Genomic DNA, 22,440 nt, shown 5'->3' with positions numbered 1-22,440 from the left:
GTGCCAAGAGGTTTCTAACACAGGAATCTACTCCTGGTCCTTTTGGTTACAGAGCTGTCAATGTGAGATTCTTTCTGTATTATTTGATGGATGTAATTCCTAAGGTGCTGTGAAGTTCATACTTCCTTACCATCATTTCCCATGGAAGACAGGATCTTCTCTCTCTCCTCCCATGGCAAGGCACTGAGGGTGGGCATGTCATCTGGGAATACTGCTCGGTTTCGGCCCAGAGCCACTGCTGCCCGCCGGCACACATGTTTGATGCGTGGCCCACGAGCAGACGTCTCTGAGGAGTCACTCTCCTGGCCCTGTGAGAACATGATAAAAACATTTATAAAATTTAGTTACTTACACAACACACATACAAAATGCCACAAAAAGACATAAGCAGAACCACTCAAACACAAGTTTCACATGCATTTGCTTTTGAAACTGTCTTTGTTGTTTGGGCTTTAAAGGCAATCATTTAAATCGGCATCGATGGCGGTGGGTCAAATGAAATTAAAATATATATATATTTTTTTTTAGCAATGTCCAATATCCTATCAGCTCATTTGAGAACACTCTTGTTTCATTAAAGGAGAGAAAAAATATTTCACATTAGACATTTCATATCTGCTTCACTTAAGATCTAATCATCGTAGGATGTTGAAAGATTAATACATTTATTGGTGTTTTTATTTCTTTTAGTTTCGTTCTGTGCTGTGCTGATTTAGATATAGATTTTAGCAAATAAATCACTTTACAAATGACTGGATTGCAGTACAGACAAGTTACAGCATGTTGGGACAAAGGTCACACCCTCAAGAAAAAGTTAACCAGATAACAAAAAATAGTAAAAAAATAAATGCTTTCACATGCAATATAACTGTGATCAAAGGTTGTGTAGAGGAGGGCAGAAAGAAACTGCATGTTGAAGATTTTCTGAAAGTAAGAAGTTCATGTGACACTCAACATCCTAAGATTTGAAAGAAAACAAAGACACACGTGTGTGACTTGAGGTTTGTGCAGACACTGACATACCTGTGCTTTAGGCTGGTCTGCCGTCTTAAAGGACTTGCTTTTCTCAATCTTAAACAACTGAGCTTTTGCTTTCTTTAGCAGGCCAGCAACCTTCCTGTCTGACACCTGCTGCTTCTGTGCCTGGGCGAGCATGGATCCCAAGGAGTGCGTGGAGGGCTGTTTGCTGGGAGGTCCTGGCTGGGGGCTGTGCTGGGTTGGGGCTGTTGTCTGAGGATGAGCTTTCTCCTTCTCCTTCTCCTTCTCCCCTGTCTCAGACTCTTGGCCCTTCTCTGCTGGTCTGCCTTTTTTGGACAGGCGGCTCTTGTTGCTGGGGGTAACGGTGCTTGCCTGGTTCACACCCTCCACAGACCCCAGAGAAGGAGAAGTTTCAGCAGCGGGGTCAACAGAGATGGATTTCTTCCTGCCAGGGGTCTTCTTTGGGGCAGGGGTTGTGACAGCTTCTTCACTTTCTTTCCCATCTATTGAGAAGAGGCTGGGGGTAGGGGTGGAGGCTTCCATACCTGTTCCCTTTCCTCTTCTCTCCCGCTCCTTCCGAGTGTCTTTTTTATTCTCTTTCTCTCTGTCCCTGGGTCTCTCAGGTTCTCTCTCTTTCTCTTTGGAGGCTGTCTCCCGGGTTACTGAGACGCTTCTCTCCCTGGCTCCTTTCCCTGCTCCTCCGGGTGCCTGGGGGCTGGAGGCGAAGAGAGGGAAAAGAGGGGATGAGGATGAAGAGCTGCCTCCCACCCCCACCCCTGAGGAGAAGGAATCTCCTGCCCCTCCCAAGCCTCCAGCCTGTCTCCTGCTTGACTGGTAAGAGTCTGGGGTCCCCTCGGTTGGGAGAGTCATTGAGCCTGGTGAGAAGGTACTGAACGGAGCTGGAGTTAAGGCACTGGTGGCTAGAGGACTGACGGCAACACCTGGCAAGGAGCTGGAGATGCTGACCGTGCTTGCTGAGGCAGAAGTCGCCAACGGGGAGAGATCAGATGGGGCCTTGCCTGCCTGGGCCCCTGACTGGCTGCTTCGGGTGGTCATGGAGTGTGACGGTGACCTGGGTTGGCCTCGCAAGGGGCCGAACACTCTCCTCGCCTTACGGCGAGGGGTTCTGCCAGTGGGGGATGAGAGCTGCAGAGTGGAGGACAGGGAGCCCGGGCTACCCCCCGAGGAAGTAGGGAGGGTAACAGACTCATAGATACGGGAGTGTTCCTCGCTGGGGGTGAAGCGGGGGGCTCGGAGCAAGGGGCTGCGCTTGTGAAGTGGGGCCTCGAAGCGGGAGGAAGGAAGTTCGTGCTGGTGGTGGTGGGGATGCAACGAAGGGAAGAGGCGGTTGCCAGCTCCTGCCGCCCCTCCGGGGGCGGAGAAACCCCCAGCAGCACCCCCGCCTCCCCCTCCACCACCTGCTCCAGCACCGGAGCTGGGGGGCACAAGGCCCACATCTTCAGGGGTGAGAGGGGGTGGCCTGAAGTTGTCAAAGATGGGTTTGCGAATAAGGCCCTCCTTGGCATACTTGGCAGAGGAGAAGTACTGCTGGTCCGAGCGGGACAGTGAGGTCCAGCGAAAAGTAGGTTCCCTCAGAATGGACCGTCGCTTCTCCTGCAGAGGGGACATCACAGAAGGAGCAGAGATGAAAGGAGCAATGGGGTGGGGAACAATCCATGGGGAATGAGAATGGTGATCCCCAATGGCAGCCGTGGTGTTGGAGGCTGGCTGGGTGGGCTGAGGCGGCAGTGGGGAGGTGAGGAGAGAGGGGGGTGGGGGAGAGGAGGAAGAAGAGGCTGTAGAGGAAGCTTGTTGTGACCCTGCCTGAGACGAGGATGTCAACAGCCCTCCTGTGACAGCACTGGAGAGTCCTGTTTTCTTTCCTCCACTGGCCGAGCTACTGCCAGCGCTTGCCACCAACGTCCCTCTCCCAATCCCTTGTCCCCGGCGACCCCTTCTGCTCCTCTCCATCGGCACCACGTGCTCAGGTTCAGATGGGGGGGATGGCGGCCGGGAGATGTGACCGGTCTCCCTGTCACCCTGGGAAGATGGGGATTGGTCTGGCTCTTCAGATAGAGGTGGGGTGCCCTCAGAGGCCTGGGAGTCACTAGATGAATCCAGGCTAGGGCTGCTGGAACGGGAGGACTCCCCCGATGTGTTCTGGGATGAATGCTGGGACACGGCACTGGAGCCACAAGATGCCGTGCTGCTGCTGAAGCGCCCGTTGCTCGTGCTGTTGTTGCAGCTGCTGTTGTTGTTGAGCAGGCTGGCTGCGGCTGCTGCCACGTTCGCACTAAGGGGTGGAGGAGGGGGCAGTAGAGGGGTGCCGATTGATGCTACAGCCCCAACAGAAGCAGCAGCGCAGGCAGCAGCAGTCGACACGGGAATAGAAGTAGAGGAGGAGGGTGGAGAGGCCACTGTAGTAGGGACAGGTTCCAGTCTGGGCATCTTCAGGTGTGGTGGAGGGTTGCCAAAGCTGGCCTCATCCTCAATGAAGCGCTTGGGCGTCTTGATGATCCGCCTGGAGACTGTGCTCACCACAGGCATGATGAACTGCCGGATATTCTTCAGCTGCGTCCTCCTCCGCCTCCGGATGCCCGACTCCATTCCAGAAGGTCCCTGGCTGCTGATCACTGCCTCCTTCTCCAGCATTTTCTTCTTCTGTGCTCCTTTCTTGGCACGCTGCAGCAGCTGCTTGGCGATCGTGGCATCGGGCCGCTTGGAAGGGGGGACGATGCGTACTGGTTTGATGCGCCTAGGGCTCTGCCGCACCCCCACTGCCATGCCTGTCCGGGAAGGAGAGGTGGGCAGCAAAGGGGAGGAGTTGTGGGGGCTGGAACTGGCGCCTGTGAGGAGATCGTCAGCTTGCGAATCCCTGTGCTTGAGGTGGTGAGGAGTGTGAGGGGCTGGATCTCTCTCTCGTCGATCCCTGATAGCTTTCTGTTTCAGAGACGCAGCTTCAATCATAGCCATCTGAGGGGCCGAGGAAGCAGAGGCCAGAGCGGCGGCTGCTGCCGCAGCTTCAGCTTTCAGGCGCTCCGCAGAAGGTGGCCTGCCACGCCTTCGCCTTGGCACCACAGGAACCGGGACTCCCTTCCTTCCGATCACCTTGAGCCGAGCCTTGAGGGGAGCCAGTTTAACAGCTCGCAGCCGCTTGATTTTGGTTATCTTTGAGATGCGACCCATCTTGGGCATCTTTGATAGCTTACTAACGCCATGCTGCTGCTGCTGCTGCTGCTGCTGCTGCATGGACCCGAGGGGTGTCCGTTTCGCCGCCTTTCTTTCTTTCTCATCGTCTGGTGACTCTTTTCGGGGGCCCGAGCCTGTGCTGTGCTGCTGTGAAGACTCCCGCTTGTCTTCTACTCTGGCCTGGTTCCTCTGCTGCCAGGCCCTGTGGCTCCCCGATGCTGGAGGACGGCCTCGCCTCTTCTCCCCCGAGCCAGGGGGCCTCCCCGGTGGTCTCTTGACTTTCTCTGGTGGCCGGCTGGGGCCCTCTGGTTTGCAGTGGGGAGAGGTAGCTGGTGACGGAGAGGAGTCAATCACTGTAGCTGCTCTCTGCGGAGTCAAGGCCCTGGGAGGACGGCCTCTGGGCTTTCTTTCCTGGCGAGAATTGACTGAAAAGAAGAGACACAAAAAGGTTGATGATCCATGTTTTTGCATGCTTATCCAAAACAGCTTCATTCTATTAGCATTCCATAGTCCTAGTTCCATAATCTCTGAGGTTTTGCCTTTTATTTGATAACATATTCATTAAGGGATTATAAATAGGTTCTGAAGCATGCCATTTCCAATAATCTTGTTCAACAAATGATCACATCTCCCTTAGCACAGAAAAATCATAATAACAAGATCGGGATGCATGCAATGGCACAGAAAGAACAGGTTGGACGTGTGCTTTAGGTCACAGGTTGCAGATCTCATTGTTCTGCCATACCTGAAGGTGTTCTCGCTGAACTGTGTAGTCTTCTGTTTTCATGCTGTGCACCGAATCCCAAAAAAGTATCTTCCTACATGAAAAAAGAAAGAAGCCAATTAGTTTTGTGGGGAGGTGTGCACTGATGGGTACAGTAGAAAAATAATTAAAACCTCCAATGATGCATTCACTATAAATACACAAGAAGGCAGGGTGAGAATTCTTGTTTTGTGAAAAGAGGTGAGGAACTTCATCCCACTTCAACTTCATAAACATGAAAAGAATATGTCCTGACAGGGGTGCTGACGAGAATATATGAATCTAGTTCTCATTCCTGTACTCAAGTCATCCACCAACTTAACACTCATACACAGAGCAAGAAATTAAATCCCCTAGGCACTGACAATATATGTAAGTCTCATCTCACCTTTGTCTGCCGACTCATTTTTGTTTCTTTCACTCCATTTCCCTGAAGTTCAAGATTAGGTGCTTCAAGCAACAGGTTACTTAAGCGCATTGAAAATAGTCTTTTAAAACTGAAAGTCTGGCCTTTATGTCCACAGACAGGGCCTTTTGTTTGCTTCCTTAGCTCAAACTTTGGTAATCTCTTTTGCTCATATTTTAGCCTAGTCATGCTTAACACAAATCCCTATCTACCCACACTGAAACCCCACCTAAGGTTCCTGCAAAACCCGCAGGAAACAGTAAAGACAACCAAAGCCACAACTATGGGGGATTTCCAGTGAGACAGTTTGAGGCAGGAGAAAACTGCCACAGGACAGCTCATTTTGGTAGTTCTTATTGTCTTCTTCGGACAGAAAAGGGCCATGTGCTATTTCGAGGTACACTGTGTCGAAATGTCTGTTAGCAGACAAGGAATGCATCTCCTCTGTTAAGACAGTGGGGTCCAAAATAATTTCTCTAAAGACTTAATGATTGTCCACAGCAGTTACAGAAACAACCTGTCGAGTAGGACGTCAGCAGCTGGATTCCCAGCAAGCAAACACTGGGATGGGGAAGGTTGGGGGAGGGCTTTAATTCCAACCTAGAGCACAACTAAAAATAAAGTTAATGCGATGAAACCTCACAAAACAAGAGTCAGTCTTGTACACAATTACTTTCTTTAGTTGTACAGCCATAATCTGCAAAAGGCAGCACAGGCACAGTCTTCAATACATATGACTGATAGAACTGTGATCAAGTCACAACTAATTGACATCAATGAGTCACCCTTCCCTTACATGAGGCCAAGATTGAATGCCAGAAAAGGACTACAAGCTTTCTGGGAAGAGAAAGGTCTTAGGGGTCACCCATTTACCACAGCAGCAAACTTTAGAGTCCTTGATTAAAGAACTTTTCATTCTCTTTAAAGGTTATTTAATAATAACTGATGTACAGAAGAACAGGCAAGGGATAGATCCATGTACACAAGTGAACCGTAGAAACATTTCTCTGAAAACACTTGCTTTCCCTGGCTGGCCCAGACCCAAATATAACAAACAGAAGGGAATGAGCAAATCATAAGGGTATTGAGGGATGAAAATGATAGTGAAGTCCACACCCTGATCAGGTTTGATCTGGTTTGTTTGGGAAGCTATGGAAATAACAGATCTATGTTCACATTGTGGTTCTGGGGGTAATTAGAACTGTAAGGTTGAGCAGGGCAGTCTTCCATTTGAGCCCACTTGCACTCCAAGCAGCCATTCACTGAATCCATCCATCCATGCTATACACTTCTACGAAGCTGAAATATTTCCATAAAGCCATCTTACATCCATAAAAACTAAGTTTACAGACATACCCCTCTGAAGACCAATGAGTTTCAATGTGTGTCGTTTATACTGATGTATGAGTTGTGGTTTGGTAACAGGTGACAAATGCTTCCTGAAAAGAAGGCACTACATGATAAAGTAAGGGAGAAAAGAGGTCTCTCGTATTTCCTGGAATAACTCTGACTAGGAAGAACATAAAATGTAACTGAGCATTCATAGTGCCAGTAAACTCCCCATTCAACACTCTTTACTCATTTAACTAACTCACACCACACAAATAGCACTTTCTCCAGAGATTAGAGCATTGCATCATTCCAGACACTAGCTCTGAATCTTCCCCGCTCAGCAGATGCCCACTGGGTGATGTCACCAATGACATCACGCAGCCTAGCAACAATCGCTGCTACAGATACCTTATTGGAGCTCAGAGTCTAGGTCACCTCGCCAGGAGCTCTCACCGCTTCCCAGGGAAAAACACTGTAAACAAATCTCTCCAGACCTGCTGCAAAGATGAAAGTAGATTTATGAGCAGTGCTTGCAACCCTAAACTAAGGTTGATTAAAGCAAATAAAAGCTTCCTAAAAGCACCTATTCTGCTACACTCTACCCACAACTACTACTGATCTCTTTGCAGTCACTCAGATCTCTGGTTTTACCCTGCCAAGAGGGTAATTTTGTATTGGAAAAAAATGCATTTGTAGCCCCCGCAAGTTGACAAAACAAAGAGGGTGTGCTTGTATATGAGTGCAACATAGAAACAGTTTTTTTGTAAAGTGTATGTAAGAGTTCTTAAACCTAATTTAGAGGGAAAAACACAATTAAGTTCAGGAACACATTTGTTTACTGAGGCAGTGATAGAAGAATGAACTCCCCTATCGGGATTTTGTTTTAAACATGTCCCAGGTCTAAAGTAGGCTAATGACAATCTAGGGAGGGCTTGAAAGTCCCTTGGAAAGACGCACTTTGTCCTAAATCCTCTACACTCCTAACCACAACTCCTAAAACAATTGAGAATTCTGTTTTGCTCTACCTACAACACAACATTTGTTTTTCATTTGTAACTGCTGAAGCACATTGCCTTTTGCTTTAACCCATTAGATTACTGGAATTTCCAGTCCCTCAAAAGTAGAAACTATGTTTAAGTGCTTGCCTTATACTACAACAGACAACCTTCCAATCTCCTTGGTTTCAAATGCAAGACTACACATAATGCCTGTCCTTGCAGTGTCTTGTGAATAGATTTCACTGCCCTGCCCCCCATTCTTTTGTTAAACACACACACACACACACACACACACACACACAAACAAACAAAACAACATTGCAACCTAGAGACTAAAACCACTGATACATCTTCTTGTCTGCAAGGTTCGTCACAGGTATGAGTCACTCATATGGAACTATCAACCTGTTCCCAATTCATCACTGTGGCCTCTACACTGCCACCCCCACTTCCTCTTTCCAGCTCCAATAAACTTTAAGGCCAAACAGACCTCCAGGCCAAATACATCCCTAGTAATTAGCACCTAGCACCTTTAAAGAAATCCCTGGGTGCTCAGCGCATGGAGCAAAGTGGGGATGGGAGAGAATAAAAATCAATAGCCTGGAGTCATTATGACAGCAGCAGTGCTAGCAGGTCCCAATGACACTCACACCCCTAGAAGACGCTCAGGAACTCTCTCCCTCCTTCCCAGCACTCCTCCCCCTCACATGAGAGGAGCCCAGCCACAGATGTAAACAACCGAGGACATCGCTGTGGGACAGAGGAGGGGAGGGGGTGAAGGGTGGGGGTTGGAGGGAGGGGAGATGAGTCTCCACAGCTTCGCATCTCGAGAGCTGAGAGACAAAGGGATTCATAGAAGCTGTGAGGCATTACATTCAGGAGAGACAAACAATCACACGCACACACACACTGAGCACATCACACCCTGTAAACACCTCTTACACAAACACCTACAAGGGGAAGATAAGCGAATACAAAAGAAGAACACTGAAGAACTGCACAAGAGGAAGGTTAAGGGATAGGCTTAGGAAAGCAGAACTGAGGAAAACAAACAAACAAACCAACCCTAAAACACAAGGTGACAGAGAAGAGAAAGGAGAGGAAAGAATGAGGAGGAGTGGGAGGAGACGGACAATACAGAACAAACGTCTTGTGGCAGCTGCTAGGGAAGAGAGAACAGAGGGAAACCATTCAACCAAGGCACCGTTCTTCATAAGCAAAAGGACTCTGACCCAGTTTTCACTTAATCTTTCAATTGTCCATACATTACACAAGATTAATATAAGTGTATATCTAGAAAGAAAAAGAAAAAAGACACTAGCACCAAACTACAACTTCTAGTGTCCACAAGAAACCATCCGTAATACAATAGCAGTACTCTGAATACTTGCATCTAAACCTAGCAATCTAGACAAAAAGTCTTTATACCACATCACTATGAAGCCTGTTTTGTATCCCCCTCAACATATTAACATTTTATGACTGTTAATTTCAATGGAAGCTACGGAAGGAAAAAGCCATCAAGGAGAAAGTGGTTTATATTTGACCAGTCATGCCTGCAAAGATGTCTGTTGTAGAACCTAGGAGCTCAACATCCCATCGATTCAGCTTTCACACAATGGTCTGGCTCCATACGAACAGGTGTTCTTTCAAGCCTTTGTGATCCATTTTCTACTGTTTAGTCTAAGCTCACATTTCTAATTTGTCTATAATATTGGTCACACCAACACTGGCATGTTTAGATTTTTTGTTTGTGTAGTTTCCAAGCAATTGGTACATCCCCTGGATATTTATATTTTTTATTTGTTATTTTTAATGACTAAAACAAAATATGTACCACTGCATAATAAATACAATGTCTTGCACTGCCTCCAGTCTTGCTGGTATAATTCGTGTTTCTAACACCCAATACAGAGTGCAGCCCACTTCTAGACACAGCTATGATATTAATGTTCTACCCAGTGAAAGCAAACATGGGTTACTCATTTAGTTTGTTCATTCATTTCTAAACTTCCATCCTCCCCCACTTATTCCACTGTCACAGCTTAAGATCTTAGCTACTGTGTTCTTTTGTTGTAATGGTACCAAACAGCCTTCTTCTGGTGTATTCAACATTGAAAGCCATTTCTGATTTACATAATGGAGATTTGAAACTGGCGTACACTCGTAGTCCCTTTTGTATAAACAAAGTCCCCACTTTGTTTCCTAAATGCATCTTGTAATTTAAACCACCACTTAAACATCTCACCTTAACAATTAGTTTGCTGTGCGCAGCCAGCATTCACTTCCTGGCTCATTTAAAGACATTTCTTGACATTCTTTTAATGTTGATAATTTTCTGATATAAATGTATTTGTATTATGTTGGTTTCATTCTTGAAACACCTGCTCTTTGTAGAGGCCTTCCTACATAATATATAGCAACACATGTTATACATACTGTTTGGGCATAGTTTAAATGTAATGACAACCATCATTCTACTGAATCTATTGTGACATCGCAGGGGGTAGTCAAAAACAGACGGTTAGCAAGGAGGAAATTCATTCCCATGCTGGAGAAAACTACCTGCAGGACAGCATTCAGCCTAGACAAGCCCCAGCTCCTGCGATTCATCAAGCATGTTCATTCAAGGACAGGTAAAATGCCAAAGTAGTACTTAGCGTTGTAGCCAAGGGGAAGTGCAGGAGGGCATAGGGAGTGTTTCAAGCAGGAGTAAATTATGTTATTGTTTGGTCTTTCTGGATATTGACCCCCACTGCATTCTGCATTAACAGCTCCTGTAGCTATCAGGCTGAGATGCAAGTCTGAGCACAAGAAGAACAGACAGAGGTTAGGCAGAAAGGTTGGCATGTTAGAGGAAAGAGACCAAACATGTGCTGCACAGAAAATGAAAGACACATCAAAACAAATTCAGAGACGTTTAATGTGGTGACTCTGAGAAACCAATGCTGCAGATTGTATTTATTGGGCGATAGTACTTCTAAGTTACATTAAATTGCTTCAACACTGATACCACCCCCACTACACACCCTTCCAATCTCATGTCCCATTCAAGATCCCTGACCACTGTTGTCTCCATAACTCATAACACATCTCTGCTAGTCTTCATGCCTCCATTATTCTTAAATCTTCCCTGCCCAATTATTCTGCCTTCTTTGCTTCTTTTGCCAATTCCATCTGCTCACAGACCTCAGGGGTGTGTCCTCTGACTGCAGTGGTATCGTCTCAGCACAAACCTGTTCATGGCTACTCTTCCAGCTCCTACAACCTGCTCTTGCACAGGACCTGCTTATTGTTGCACTTCTGCTATTATGTTTCACTGCACATTTATACTTGCACATTCTGTTTCAATCCACTTACTGCTTTTCTGCATTTCCTTCCCTGCACTATATAAACTCCTGTGAAATACTGCACATTCTTACAAATGTCAACGTTTCCATGTATACATAATGCACGATTGTCTTTGTTCTATAACCCATTTAATGTTGCACCCTATTTAGATTTGATACAGCAAAATATCTTAAGGAGGTCCATGCAATAAAAAAGCTAATTCAACTAAATAAAACAAACATTAGAAGACCAGATGCCAGTATAGCCAGTATCATTCAAAGCTATCCTATATGTTGCAACACCACTCACTACATTCAAACCTGGGGCACAAAAACCTGACCTACAATAATCTGGGTGAGTGCCAACGGACGTGGTTATCTTCAAGTAAGGTAGCGAGAGAGAGATTCCAAGAATTTGGCCTTCTGGAGAACTTCTCTTGGTGCTGCTTCTATCTGTTGCCACCAGCACGCGTGTCAGTTTGTACAATAACATCCGGAGACAAAACCACGCAGGAAAGGCACCGGTAGCGTGTCTCTACAGTACAGATGCGACACTTATCTTATGGTTCTGCAGGAGAGCATAGCTTCCCTGTGCGATGCAAGTCACAGCTCCCGTGTAGCTGTGCCCTGAAATGTGACACACCCATGCTGCATCAATGTGTATTCCTCAGCCCTGTCACTTGTGGAGGGAGGATCAAAAACAACATCCTGTATCCCAGGGGGTCTCCATCCCTGGTACTGGGTAACCACAAGGTCTTCCTGTTTTAATTCCAGCTGTCCTTTCAAAGCGTGAGTCTTCAGTCATGCTCATGGAGAGCTACAGGGTGATCAGTTTTTTTTTTTTCTTTCTGACCAAGCTCTTAATGAACCAAGTAGGCCAACTGCCTAATTAGTAGGTTTTGTATGTTACTGGATCTTTAGCCACTTGCTGAGGACACACATTTTATTGTGATTCTTTTATATAAAACCCTTATTAATAAATTGAATCAGACATTCCCACATTGGGTTTAAAAATGCTTGTGACTATCTAAAGAACACATATGGGGCTTCAACAGGGATATCAATAGCTAGGCTCCATCCATTTGGTACTGGTGCGAAGACTAATGAATCATGCCTGCAGTACTTTAACTGGTATCCACTTGAAAACAACTAACTGGAATAGGGCTGGAAACACTCAGGCACACACAAAAATGTATAGATTCCTCTGCCCCCCCATCCCCACCATCCCCACCCACCCACGCATTATGCGGTATAAAGTCTAGGTTCTTTAACATGCATATATTCTGGCAGACTGGATGGCTGTCATTTTGAGCTTGGTGTTTCCTCGTGGAATACAGCTGTGTTTAATTGGAGCCATACCTGTCATCTGGAGAGATATAAAACAGCAGGAAGTGACGTATCGGGCTCCTTCAAATACTCAACAAGCTGCCGCCTACAGCGAGGCCAGCTGCACAGGCACAGTAGGGGGTGCTCTTCTGATGCTGTGACTCACTGCCCCACTAAGCCTGTGGGGAAGGCTGACAAAAGTCCCGTGAAGGGGGAGGCCATTTCCTGGTTTCCTCTGTGGAGAGCTAACTCTGGGTTATGCCTGATACCATCACACACCTAACTTGCCGGGAGGAGTTACAGGTGAGTTCTGAACCATGTTTTTTCCATTTAAAATAGCCAGCTGAGGAAGCATCCTTGGTTACAGCAAAGACTTACAAAAGCTTATATGCCATGACATAGTAAGACCCAGACCACCCCTTTTTCCTGCTTCAACCATGCAGTATGGACAGGCTATACCGCACACAATGACACGAGGACTCCATCACTTCTGGTCACTGCAATCTCTTCCCATTGAAACCACAGACATCCCTCCTCCTGAAGTGAGGCATGCAAGTCTCGTGATGTCATATTACTGGTACCTGTGTTCCTGGCTCCTGGCTTAACAGTAACACTATTGTTTCTTAAGAACAGATTAAAGAAGTCAAGAAAGAGAGAGGAAGGGCAGACACAGAAGGGCTTTTATTGTTTGTACACTCACAGACTGGCAGCTTGGCCTTTTATTCTTTATTCAATTAGTTCATGATTTATTTATAGACTTCCCAGCAGCTGTTGAAGCTACCACAGGTATGACAACTTGTGTCCAACACACAAACGGTGGAACACATAGGGGTCTCGGCACTGCACGGCACAGGACACGTGTCATTTTGTCTGTAGTGGAATCAGCATTACTGTGAACACCATTAACAGGTGAAAATATGATAATTTGTGACTGCAGCAAGGATGTTAACACTATCTCCTGTCAGGACACAAAGCTGTGGACTAATATAAGAGCATTAAGACAAACTGTTGATTGGGAGACTTGGCAGTTTGGATCAGAAAGTAAAATGAAAGATCATGTGCAATTCTCGCTTTTTTGCTCTGGTAGAACATTTTTCCAAGAATGGTTAAATTCAGATCGTCATCTGGTTAGCATCTGGCACTGTTCTTCCTGGAAGACAGAGAGATTTCTTTGCCAGTACCACTGACTTGAACCGTCTTGTTAAACCATGGCACAAAATATTGACTAGTTGAAGCATGCCCTGTCAGAAGTACCAGGATTTCCTTGTGCAGGCAACACCTAACTTTGTAGCCTATTTCAAGAATGAAGATGCTTTTAAAATTCTCACCTGGCTCGGACAATATTTTTAGCCTGCCTTATGCTTAGCCACACTTCTTCAAACTTGACCAAGGTTTGATTGCTCTGTGGTGAACCTCTTTCAACCACAAAGCACCGAATCTGTAGTGTCTAAACCACAAGACCCTGAGGGTGCTCCCCTTGATGTTTTAATGGAAAAGTAGGGAATTTTTCAGGAGAACCATGTTCTTGGTTCATTTACATTCCTCTTGGCATGTTACATGGGCACTTATTTGTGTGTTGCCTTTTGCTCTGCCTGTTTCTGGATATGCTATGCCACAGTAACCCTGCATAGGTGTAGATTACAGTAAATATGACCAAACCAAGAAAAGTTCAAAAAGAGTTTGTTGGTTAAGGTGGTTGTGCCTATAAAACAATATTAATCATGATATGAAAAACAACCTAAGCTTTCTGATTCAGTCTAGCAACAAGTTATCTACAAAATTTGCATTCCCCAAAGAATCTGAAAGAAGGGGGGTGACTGAAGCAACACCAGGTGAGGAAATATATATATAGGTTAGTAGAACTGCCAAAAGACATCAGTGTGCAAGCTTCAGCTAAGTAGAGAAGAACCAGATGCCAAAAGAAATATGTGCCCATAATATTAACTGTCCAGCAGATGGGACCAACTAATCTCAGTGAGGTGAAACTACAGCTGGAGAAAACAAGAAATTTACAAGTAAGGAAAACATACTGGTTAAAAACAAAACTCACACATACCTGGTGGAAGAGACTTGCATAAGCAGCACATAAATACATACATACATAAATAAATAGATGTTAAATTAATGAAATCAATATTAAAACATTCAGAAAATATAATCTGAAACATGGTCTAATTCGCTACCCTTAATTCGAATCAGTTCTAAAAAGCTGTTTTTTTTAATTATGTTAATTATAATCAGAAATAAAAATAAATAAATAGCATTCTTACAGGCTGCAATGTGTCAGATTTCCCAGGCCACAAACTATACAACGTGTTGTGGGATGAATAATAGCAAGAGCAGAAGGTTATTCAGTGCAAATGTTGCTGCTCTCCAGTGTCTTCTCAGAGGAACTGGTTTCACTCTGACTGGAGCTGGCCAATGATCAGTCAAGTGCAAACCACAGGCAGTTGAAAAGCAGAATCTCTAGTAGTTTATTAACGCAAACACCTCTACAATAAACACCCCACAAAGACACGCACCCTTGTGCTGTCCCCAACAAGGGAATCCTCCCCGAAAGTAACTGAAGTGTTTTTCCCGCCTCATAACATCTCATACTAGTGACTGCAAGTTTTTTTGTTTTATTTGCACACTTGGTTAGGTCCTCTCAGAGTTGTCAGTAATAAATGGTAGCTGCTGGACTTACTTTGTACAGTATTCTAGAAGGGTTACCATGCACAATTCCGAAATAACATTTGTGCCACAAGTATGTCTTTTAGAGCCAGGGAAGAAAAATATGATTCAACAGCACTGTCCACTGCTTTATATTCAGGTTAAGTATAAAAATCCCTTGATGTAGATGTAGTCCAACTGCTTGAGAGGAAACGTTTTCCGATTTATAATGCATGGGGATCTACACCTCTTCCTGGAATTTCAATTTATAATGAGATCATCCATATTAAGTGATGATGTCATCTCAGTGGAACACAGGCCACCTGATATGAGGAAATTCCTATCAGCTTTATCACAGACTTCAACCACCATGGACTAAACTGGAAAAACTAAAAGCTCTGAAACGCCAAGGAACAAAAACCTCCCTGCTGTTTTAAATTGAATGTTTCTGGTTTGGTGTGAATAACAGGGTGCCTAACATTTCCACTAGCACTTCACATATAGCAACTAATGCTTTAATGTAGAGCACAATGACCCTTCAGGGAAAGTCCAGGGAGATAAAGCTCTCACACCTCCGTTTGACACCAAGGCTGCAGAAAACACTACAGCTTTAAGACGACAAGGCAACAGCATCTAAACAAGAGCAGACTGTTCCTGTGCAACAAGAAGTGCCTCCTGCGATGTCTAATTGGGTATATAAAGGGTAGGCAGATCAGCACAGTGGCTGAACCATTGCGGTTGCTGCTTCTGCTGCTCCTATTAGTTCGGAGGTGAAAACCGTCTGCCTGTGAGCAAAGAGAATAAAGCCGTGAACGGGAGCGTGTGACTAATTCCCCTCCCAGCACTGCCCCTGGGGGACCAGGGTCCGCGCCTCTTCTTTGATATGAACGCCTGTGCGCTTTCAGAAGCTGCTTTATTAAAGCAGGGATCAAAAGCAGACACAAAGCTTCCCGCTACGATCCACACGCTGCCGCTTCTGTCTGTCTGGGCGGGGGAGCGGGAGTTTGGGGAGTGCGGGGGGCTACCATGCATAAAGAGGGCTTGGCTTGCACCTGCTGGACTCCGTCCATCTTACACTGTTCTCTAGAACAAGGGGGACATATTGCAAATGCTCTTTTATTCATTTATTAATACTTTTACAAGCCTACAGAAGGACAGTTACATTCTATTCATTTCTCTCTGTGGTCTGACATTTAGGCAACATTGAAGTTATGATTGATATAAATGCATTTCCCTTCCCCGAATCAAACAGGGAATTCATTAAAAAAAGGAAGAAAAAAAAAAGACGGGGTTTTCAGTGTTACCAATTTGTTTAAGCCTCATAAAGCCTGTTGTAAGTTTACAAAAAAAAAAAGTTAAAACCTGGCTGTAGCACGAGATGGGATAAATTGACCATTTGTTTAAATTTGATGAATTTCAACATCTTGCTTCTGTAACTGGGAACAGTCCAAACACAGACCAACACTAAAAACACCTCCTTTATTAGGGCTATATTAATTTATTTAGATCCTCCCAGCTTTTATTGCACCAAAAATATATTTGACAATCATTAACCGTTTGTGTCTGAAAAAAATAAGTCTCCCACGATGCACCTTTACAAACAAGGAAGTCTAAATGCTGCAACTTCAGAGAACTGGAATCTTGCTTTAAGAGTTCCAAGAATGTTCTCATTTGAATGCAGAATTTGCTTGTAAAAAGAGAATATATATACGAGTCCTCTTACCCCTAGTGTCTTTACACACCACACTAATTTGATCAAATAAGGGTTTAACGTCATAACCAACGAAAGGCGCAAAAGGCACCACATTAGGATGTGGGAATATTTATGCAACTAGCAGTAGACTGTGGGACTGTGAGAGTGGCTAACCAAGAGTCGTCTCTGAGCCCTCGTGTTTGACACACAGGCTAGCCCTGGGCACTGCTGTGAACTTAGCAGTCTGCGATGAGGCGGAAGAATGTGGACCAGGCGTGACATCACCTCCTGAATGACATTACAATGCTGCGTTCGCAACTTCCACAGCTCACATCCTCCGCTGGGATTCCGTCTGTCTACCTCCCTCTATCCCACCTGAGTGTCTAGATAGTTCAAGTATTGTTGGATTTTATTATGATTTCCTTGTACACAGTCAGGCAGATAGGTTAGGGAAGAACATTTTGTGCAGAAACTTGTCTCTTGGCAACATGCATGTTTGGCCAGTCTTCAGGTATCTTATGACACATTAGGCAGCTTCCCACACTACAAATCCAGCTTTCAATACCCCCCTCAGATCCCTGGCGGCACAGTTCGTCTGCACGTTCTGCGGGTGTCTGACTTTCCCAGAAGAGTACCATGTAAAACACAACCCAACATCATTTTGTCCCTTTCAGGCTTCCTCACACATCCTTTTCCAAACTCTCTGAATCCAATCCCACACAACAAAAGCAGAATGTTCATCTTTTTAACCACTTCTGTTAAGACTACTTAGTCACATACATACCCATGTGATTATAGGCCTGGTACAGGGTATTGACAAAGACATGTAAGCAATGGTTAAAGTGTTATCTGATCTCGTGCTTTGCCTTCTATAGAAGTTCCACCGTAGGGAAGTTCGGATTCAAATTCACAGTGACCTGCCGCAGATTATTCTAGATCTATTATTAGTTTATGGAGTATGTAAAAGACCATACATGACATTACTAGTGCAGGATTCCAAATGCTGGAACAGCCATACAGATTTCTGAAAGGAGTGAAGGACAAAAGAGTAACTAACCCCTAAGTTTATTAAACCAGAGGTCAGCAAAAGTCCCTGACAATTCTGGGTACTGTGAATACCCAGGGTTACTTTTTACTACAATGAAATTTATATTCCTTGGAAAATGTTAACAATCCACTTGCAATCATGGCAAGCCTAATAACATCATGATGACACAGGCTTAATATCACAGCAGAGCTTGTAAACAGACATGATATCCAGTGACCTGTACAGTATTTAACTATTTTACCTCCTAAACGTCATACTTCATTAATGTTGTATGTTTTAACTTAAATATTTATTTAGTATGTATAATACTTTAAAGACTCGTGTAACGGGTTCAAGAATGTCTACCTGTGCTGACATGGAAGTCGTATTTAACATGGAAGTTATGGATAATTAAAGTAAATAGATTGTACATCAACCTTACAAACAATTACAATTGCCAAAATACAAAATGACTGGCATTATCCTTACAAAGCTTACTTCTGATGGGATGCATTGGCAACAATCAAAGAAATAAAGCACCAAAGAAACACAGGACAATGGCACATTATGTGTTCAGCATTAGGTGTATGGCATCATTATTAAAAAATAAAAAATAAAAAAAATGTATCATCACCCACTGTCCATTTTTTTTTTTAAGTAGCAAATACACAGTAGCAAATACACACCGTTACAAAACACTTGCTATAACTTGGCATTTCTAAACGACGTACTACACATCAAGTGATGACAGACTGCATGTGAACAGAGCTCGCTTGTAAGAAAGCATGCAGGGGATCTAGCTGTACACCATGCCGTCACTTAAGGATGGAGGTACAATATTTTGCTGCGTAGCTAGAGTAAATAAATCGTATTAGGCCAGAACAGACACTGTGACCCAGTCGATGCAATGGTTTAATTAAACTATCTGTGAAGAGAGATGCTTATATGATTGCTTCTCTAGCCCCGTCATGCACATTGACACATCACCACGCTGCTGATCTGCTACAAGATGCAAATACTCTTCAATATCATTAATACAAAATATATGTTAAAGGTGCAGAAGGTCCATACTAGTCCAACCAGCATCTACTCCCACTGCCTTGTGCTCTTACGTTTTTGTCTTTCTTCATTTTCTACGGAAAGGGGAGATTGCAGACGTACTGTAACACACCCCCCAAGATCATGTCTCGCTGTCAAGAGGCACCTTGCTGTTATTGCTTACAATTGTTCCTGTATATTGAGCCTGCTCATTTTAAATCAGGTCACCGATTCCCTGATCTGGTCCCTTACACTGCATACAACGACAGGTTTGGTTCAATTCAAACACGTTTCTGAATAAATGTGGCTACTACGCACTGTATATTATTTGCAGGGTGAAAAAAATGTCCACCTCCTGTTTTCCTGTGCATCAGCAATACCGTAGTATGTAGTGGAGCAGAAGGAAGTAGGCGTGCTGCGCTGCACAGGGAGTAGGTTTTAAAAAAAAATATGCAATAATAAAATGCAAAAACGCAGCTAAAACATGTTTTCGGAGATGCAATAGGAGGGGCGGGAAGCCTTTTTGGTTATGCATGCGCAAAGATCAGTTGTTTCATATAGACGTTTCTGTGGCGTCTTTGAAAAAAAGAGAGAAAACATTCTGCTTTGACGAGCCTGTGCAAATGCTTTATATATATAAATACTGCAAGAGACACAATATTTGGAGGGAAATGTTGATTGTGCCATCGCTCCTTGTCTCTGATCCTTCATTAAACACATGTGGGAGCAATCGTTACTAAGCGATCTGACGGAAACTATAGCGGATCATGGTGCATGTCTGCTGGGAGAGTTGACGTGTTTTGTTTTCAAGTCAGTCACCAATGCCAGGGAGGTGCATCCCAACCTGACTGCGAAAACTCAGTACGCACGCACTTTCAATAAAAACACCAGCTAATCCAGGTGCTATTGCGAGTTATGCAACGCAGTGATCGCGAATATGGCTGTTTTCATGCAAAATAATTGTTTAATGTGCGGTACTAGCTGCCCATCATTGCAGTAGCATGGCTAAGACTGCAGCAGCAACTGTCCTGCGTAGCTGGAAATACAGCTGGCCATACATCTCGTTTCCCCCATCTCCAAAAGCAACACAAGCATGGATAAACTTCTACTTCTACTTCTGCTTCTGCTTCTGCTTCTGCTGCTGCTGCTGCTACTGCACACCGTCTCTGGTTCCCCTCAAAACAATCCTTGCGCATTAATTATTTAATTAGTCAATTAACCCAGCTTTTCCCAATTATCACTTAGCACGTTTGACATAGTTGAGCCTGACCATCAGCCCCAGCGACTGCTAGTGAGACCCAAACAGCACATGATGGAAGATGGAGCTGGTGGCAGTAAAGTTGCAGCAGTTGGCCGCGGGTCCCTGCACACAGCCCCGGCCCCCTGCCCTCCCGCCTGCCCGCCCTGTGGCTCTGCCCAGCGGCTCCCTTACCTCCCCGCTGCTCGAACCACTCGCCTCCCCAAAAACGTCCCGAAATTTCCGCAGGTTGTTGCCGATGGCGGCGGAGACCTGCAGCGCGGCGTCGAAGCCCGGGCCGAGCACACTGGCGTTCGGTCCGGCTCCGGCACCGGTTCGGAGGGCGGCGGTGACCCGGATGCGGCCCGCTTTCCTACCGCTGCCCGCGTTGCTGCTCCCGCCGGGCCGAGCGGGGAAGCGCCACCGACAGCTGTGCGCCATTTTACACTCTGCCTGCCTGCCCTGAGATCAGGGTGCTGAGGGGGGCGCGGCCCTGAACCTGTGTATTCACCACGCCACCATTGCACCATCGCGGAGGGCGCATGTCAGATTCAGATTCCGGGGCCCCGAAACAGCCCAGCCCCGATCGTGTGTTTGTTATAATATTCCTATTAGAAATAGAGCATTTTCTGTGCGCTATTCGCAGTCCCGGCTGAGGCCCGGGAACAAAGCTGCACAATTACCAGCATAATGAACCCGAGTGAGATGATTGTATGTACGCAGCCAGGGTGAACCAAATGTGCGATTTTCATGGGATTTCTAGGAAACGAGCATTACACTTGTACGAGATCATTAGTGATTTTAAACGGCACAGCTGCAGATTTAGGTAGGACCGTCCCACCTTAAAACTGGAGACATACCGTGGGATGAATCCGGCACGACAGCACTAGCTAGTGATACAGCAATACTGCAATTCAAAATAACAAGATATCGATACATCACCCGTTTCATCCGTCACGTCTGGGGTGTTGACTTGCACAGAATTGAAAAGCCCATTGACAGACCCATCCCACAGGCAATCGCCCAAACAACAACAACAGATTTCACCAAATACAGCTAAAAAATAAAAGATGGCGTGAAGCTTAAATAGTTCCAAGTCGCCTAAACGAAAGAGGTGAGTGAATGACAGGGACAGCATTTATAAGAAAGAAAATAAAACGTGTAGAGATCATGCACAGGAGACTAGAATATGAAAAGATGCTACAATGTGTTTGACACCATGTTTAACTGGATGTGTTGGTACATAGCTACACCAGACCACCGAAAGGGATAGTGTGGGTCTAATGAGTCTACACTTTTGTTGGCCCTTAATATTACACATTTTATTCCCAAAGAAAGCCTGTAGGTAGGCCTGTGATATTAAGGACATGAGGTATACTGGGTCTGTTATTAGTGTCTAACAGCAGTTTGGGAATTCGGTGCTTTAAACACCAGCTGCCCCTGTATTTTCTGCAGGAATCCACATGCAATAAGAGAGTAAGCTGTTCGTGCATTTAAAACAGACATCTGGCTTTTATTTTCAAGGAATAATTTTACACAGAAAATACAATACACTTAATCCCATGTCAAGATTTGGTTTTAGATAAGTTTCTTTTGTCAGAACTGATTTTCAAGTTCATATTCATTACTGATGGAAAAATAATTCAACTATTGTGTTGAATGCAAGCTATAATTCAGTGACCGGTCACAGCCCAAGGCTCATATACAAATAATAATGTTATTTAGTGTACTTTTAAGTATATAAAGTAATACTTTTCTGAATTCCTTCATTTTCTATTTATGTACTACTAATAAACTTGGTCATACTTTCATAGGACTAAATTGTCTTCTTTTGTAATACTACTTTACTTTTATACTTATACTTAGTAAATGTAGGGCTAATCAAGGTTTGTAAAAACAGCGGTTATAATTTACTTAATAAATAATAGACATTTTACAACACAATCATAAGTATATAAAGTGCATTACTGAAATACTTCACATATACATGCCATGCACTTCATTGTACTGTGCACGATTTGAACAATAAATCACTTATATTCAACTTGGGTGTTTTCATGGGTTGTGGGCATTTCATTTTAAGGATCCTATCAGCAAATCACGTATTTGAAATTTCATTGATATCCATATGGATGCTGTTGACCCCAGTTTTCTGTTGAGATGAGATGTGTATACCGACAAGAGAGGATCCATAAGTTATATAAAACATCACACTCCCCACTGTTAATCATTCTACAGAAACACTGACCTCTAGGAAAACACTCAGGGGATGAGTATATATAGTATTTATGAATCACACAATTTAAAACTTATGTTGAGAGTACTTGTATTCTGTCCCTACTTTTTAAAAACTTGCTCTCATTGCCCCAAAATAATCTCCCAGAATTCCTTAACTGTTTGAATGAATTTTAGGTTTAGCAGTTATATCAAGAACAGTGCAAAACATACATTTATTTGAAAACTGCATTCAAG

The 22,440-nt window shown here is 44.5% G+C and overlaps 1 protein-coding gene across 2 annotated transcripts in view; it reads right to left on the bottom strand.

Annotated features, from left to right (window-relative positions):
* kmt2a (lysine (K)-specific methyltransferase 2A) overlaps positions 1-20,409 on the bottom strand; it is a 49,197-nt gene extending 28,788 nt beyond the window's left edge. For both annotated transcript variants that reach the window (XM_066709135.1, XM_066709145.1), the window contains exons 1-4: positions 20,164-20,409; positions 4,913-4,985; positions 1,024-4,592; positions 131-308 (exon numbers count right to left, since the gene is read on the bottom strand). In XM_066709135.1, the coding sequence (XP_066565232.1) occupies positions 131-308; positions 1,024-4,592; positions 4,913-4,985; positions 20,164-20,409 (4,066 nt within the window). The remainder of the gene's footprint in view (positions 1-130; positions 309-1,023; positions 4,593-4,912; positions 4,986-20,163) is intronic.
* Positions 20,410-22,440: the final 2,031 nt, after the last annotated feature.

This window comes from Amia ocellicauda, chromosome 1 (assembly GCF_036373705.1).
Source record: "Amia ocellicauda isolate fAmiCal2 chromosome 1, fAmiCal2.hap1, whole genome shotgun sequence".
Classification (NCBI taxonomy): Eukaryota; Metazoa; Chordata; class Actinopteri; order Amiiformes; family Amiidae; genus Amia; species Amia ocellicauda.
This window is presented reverse-complemented; position numbering and strand designations above follow the sequence as displayed.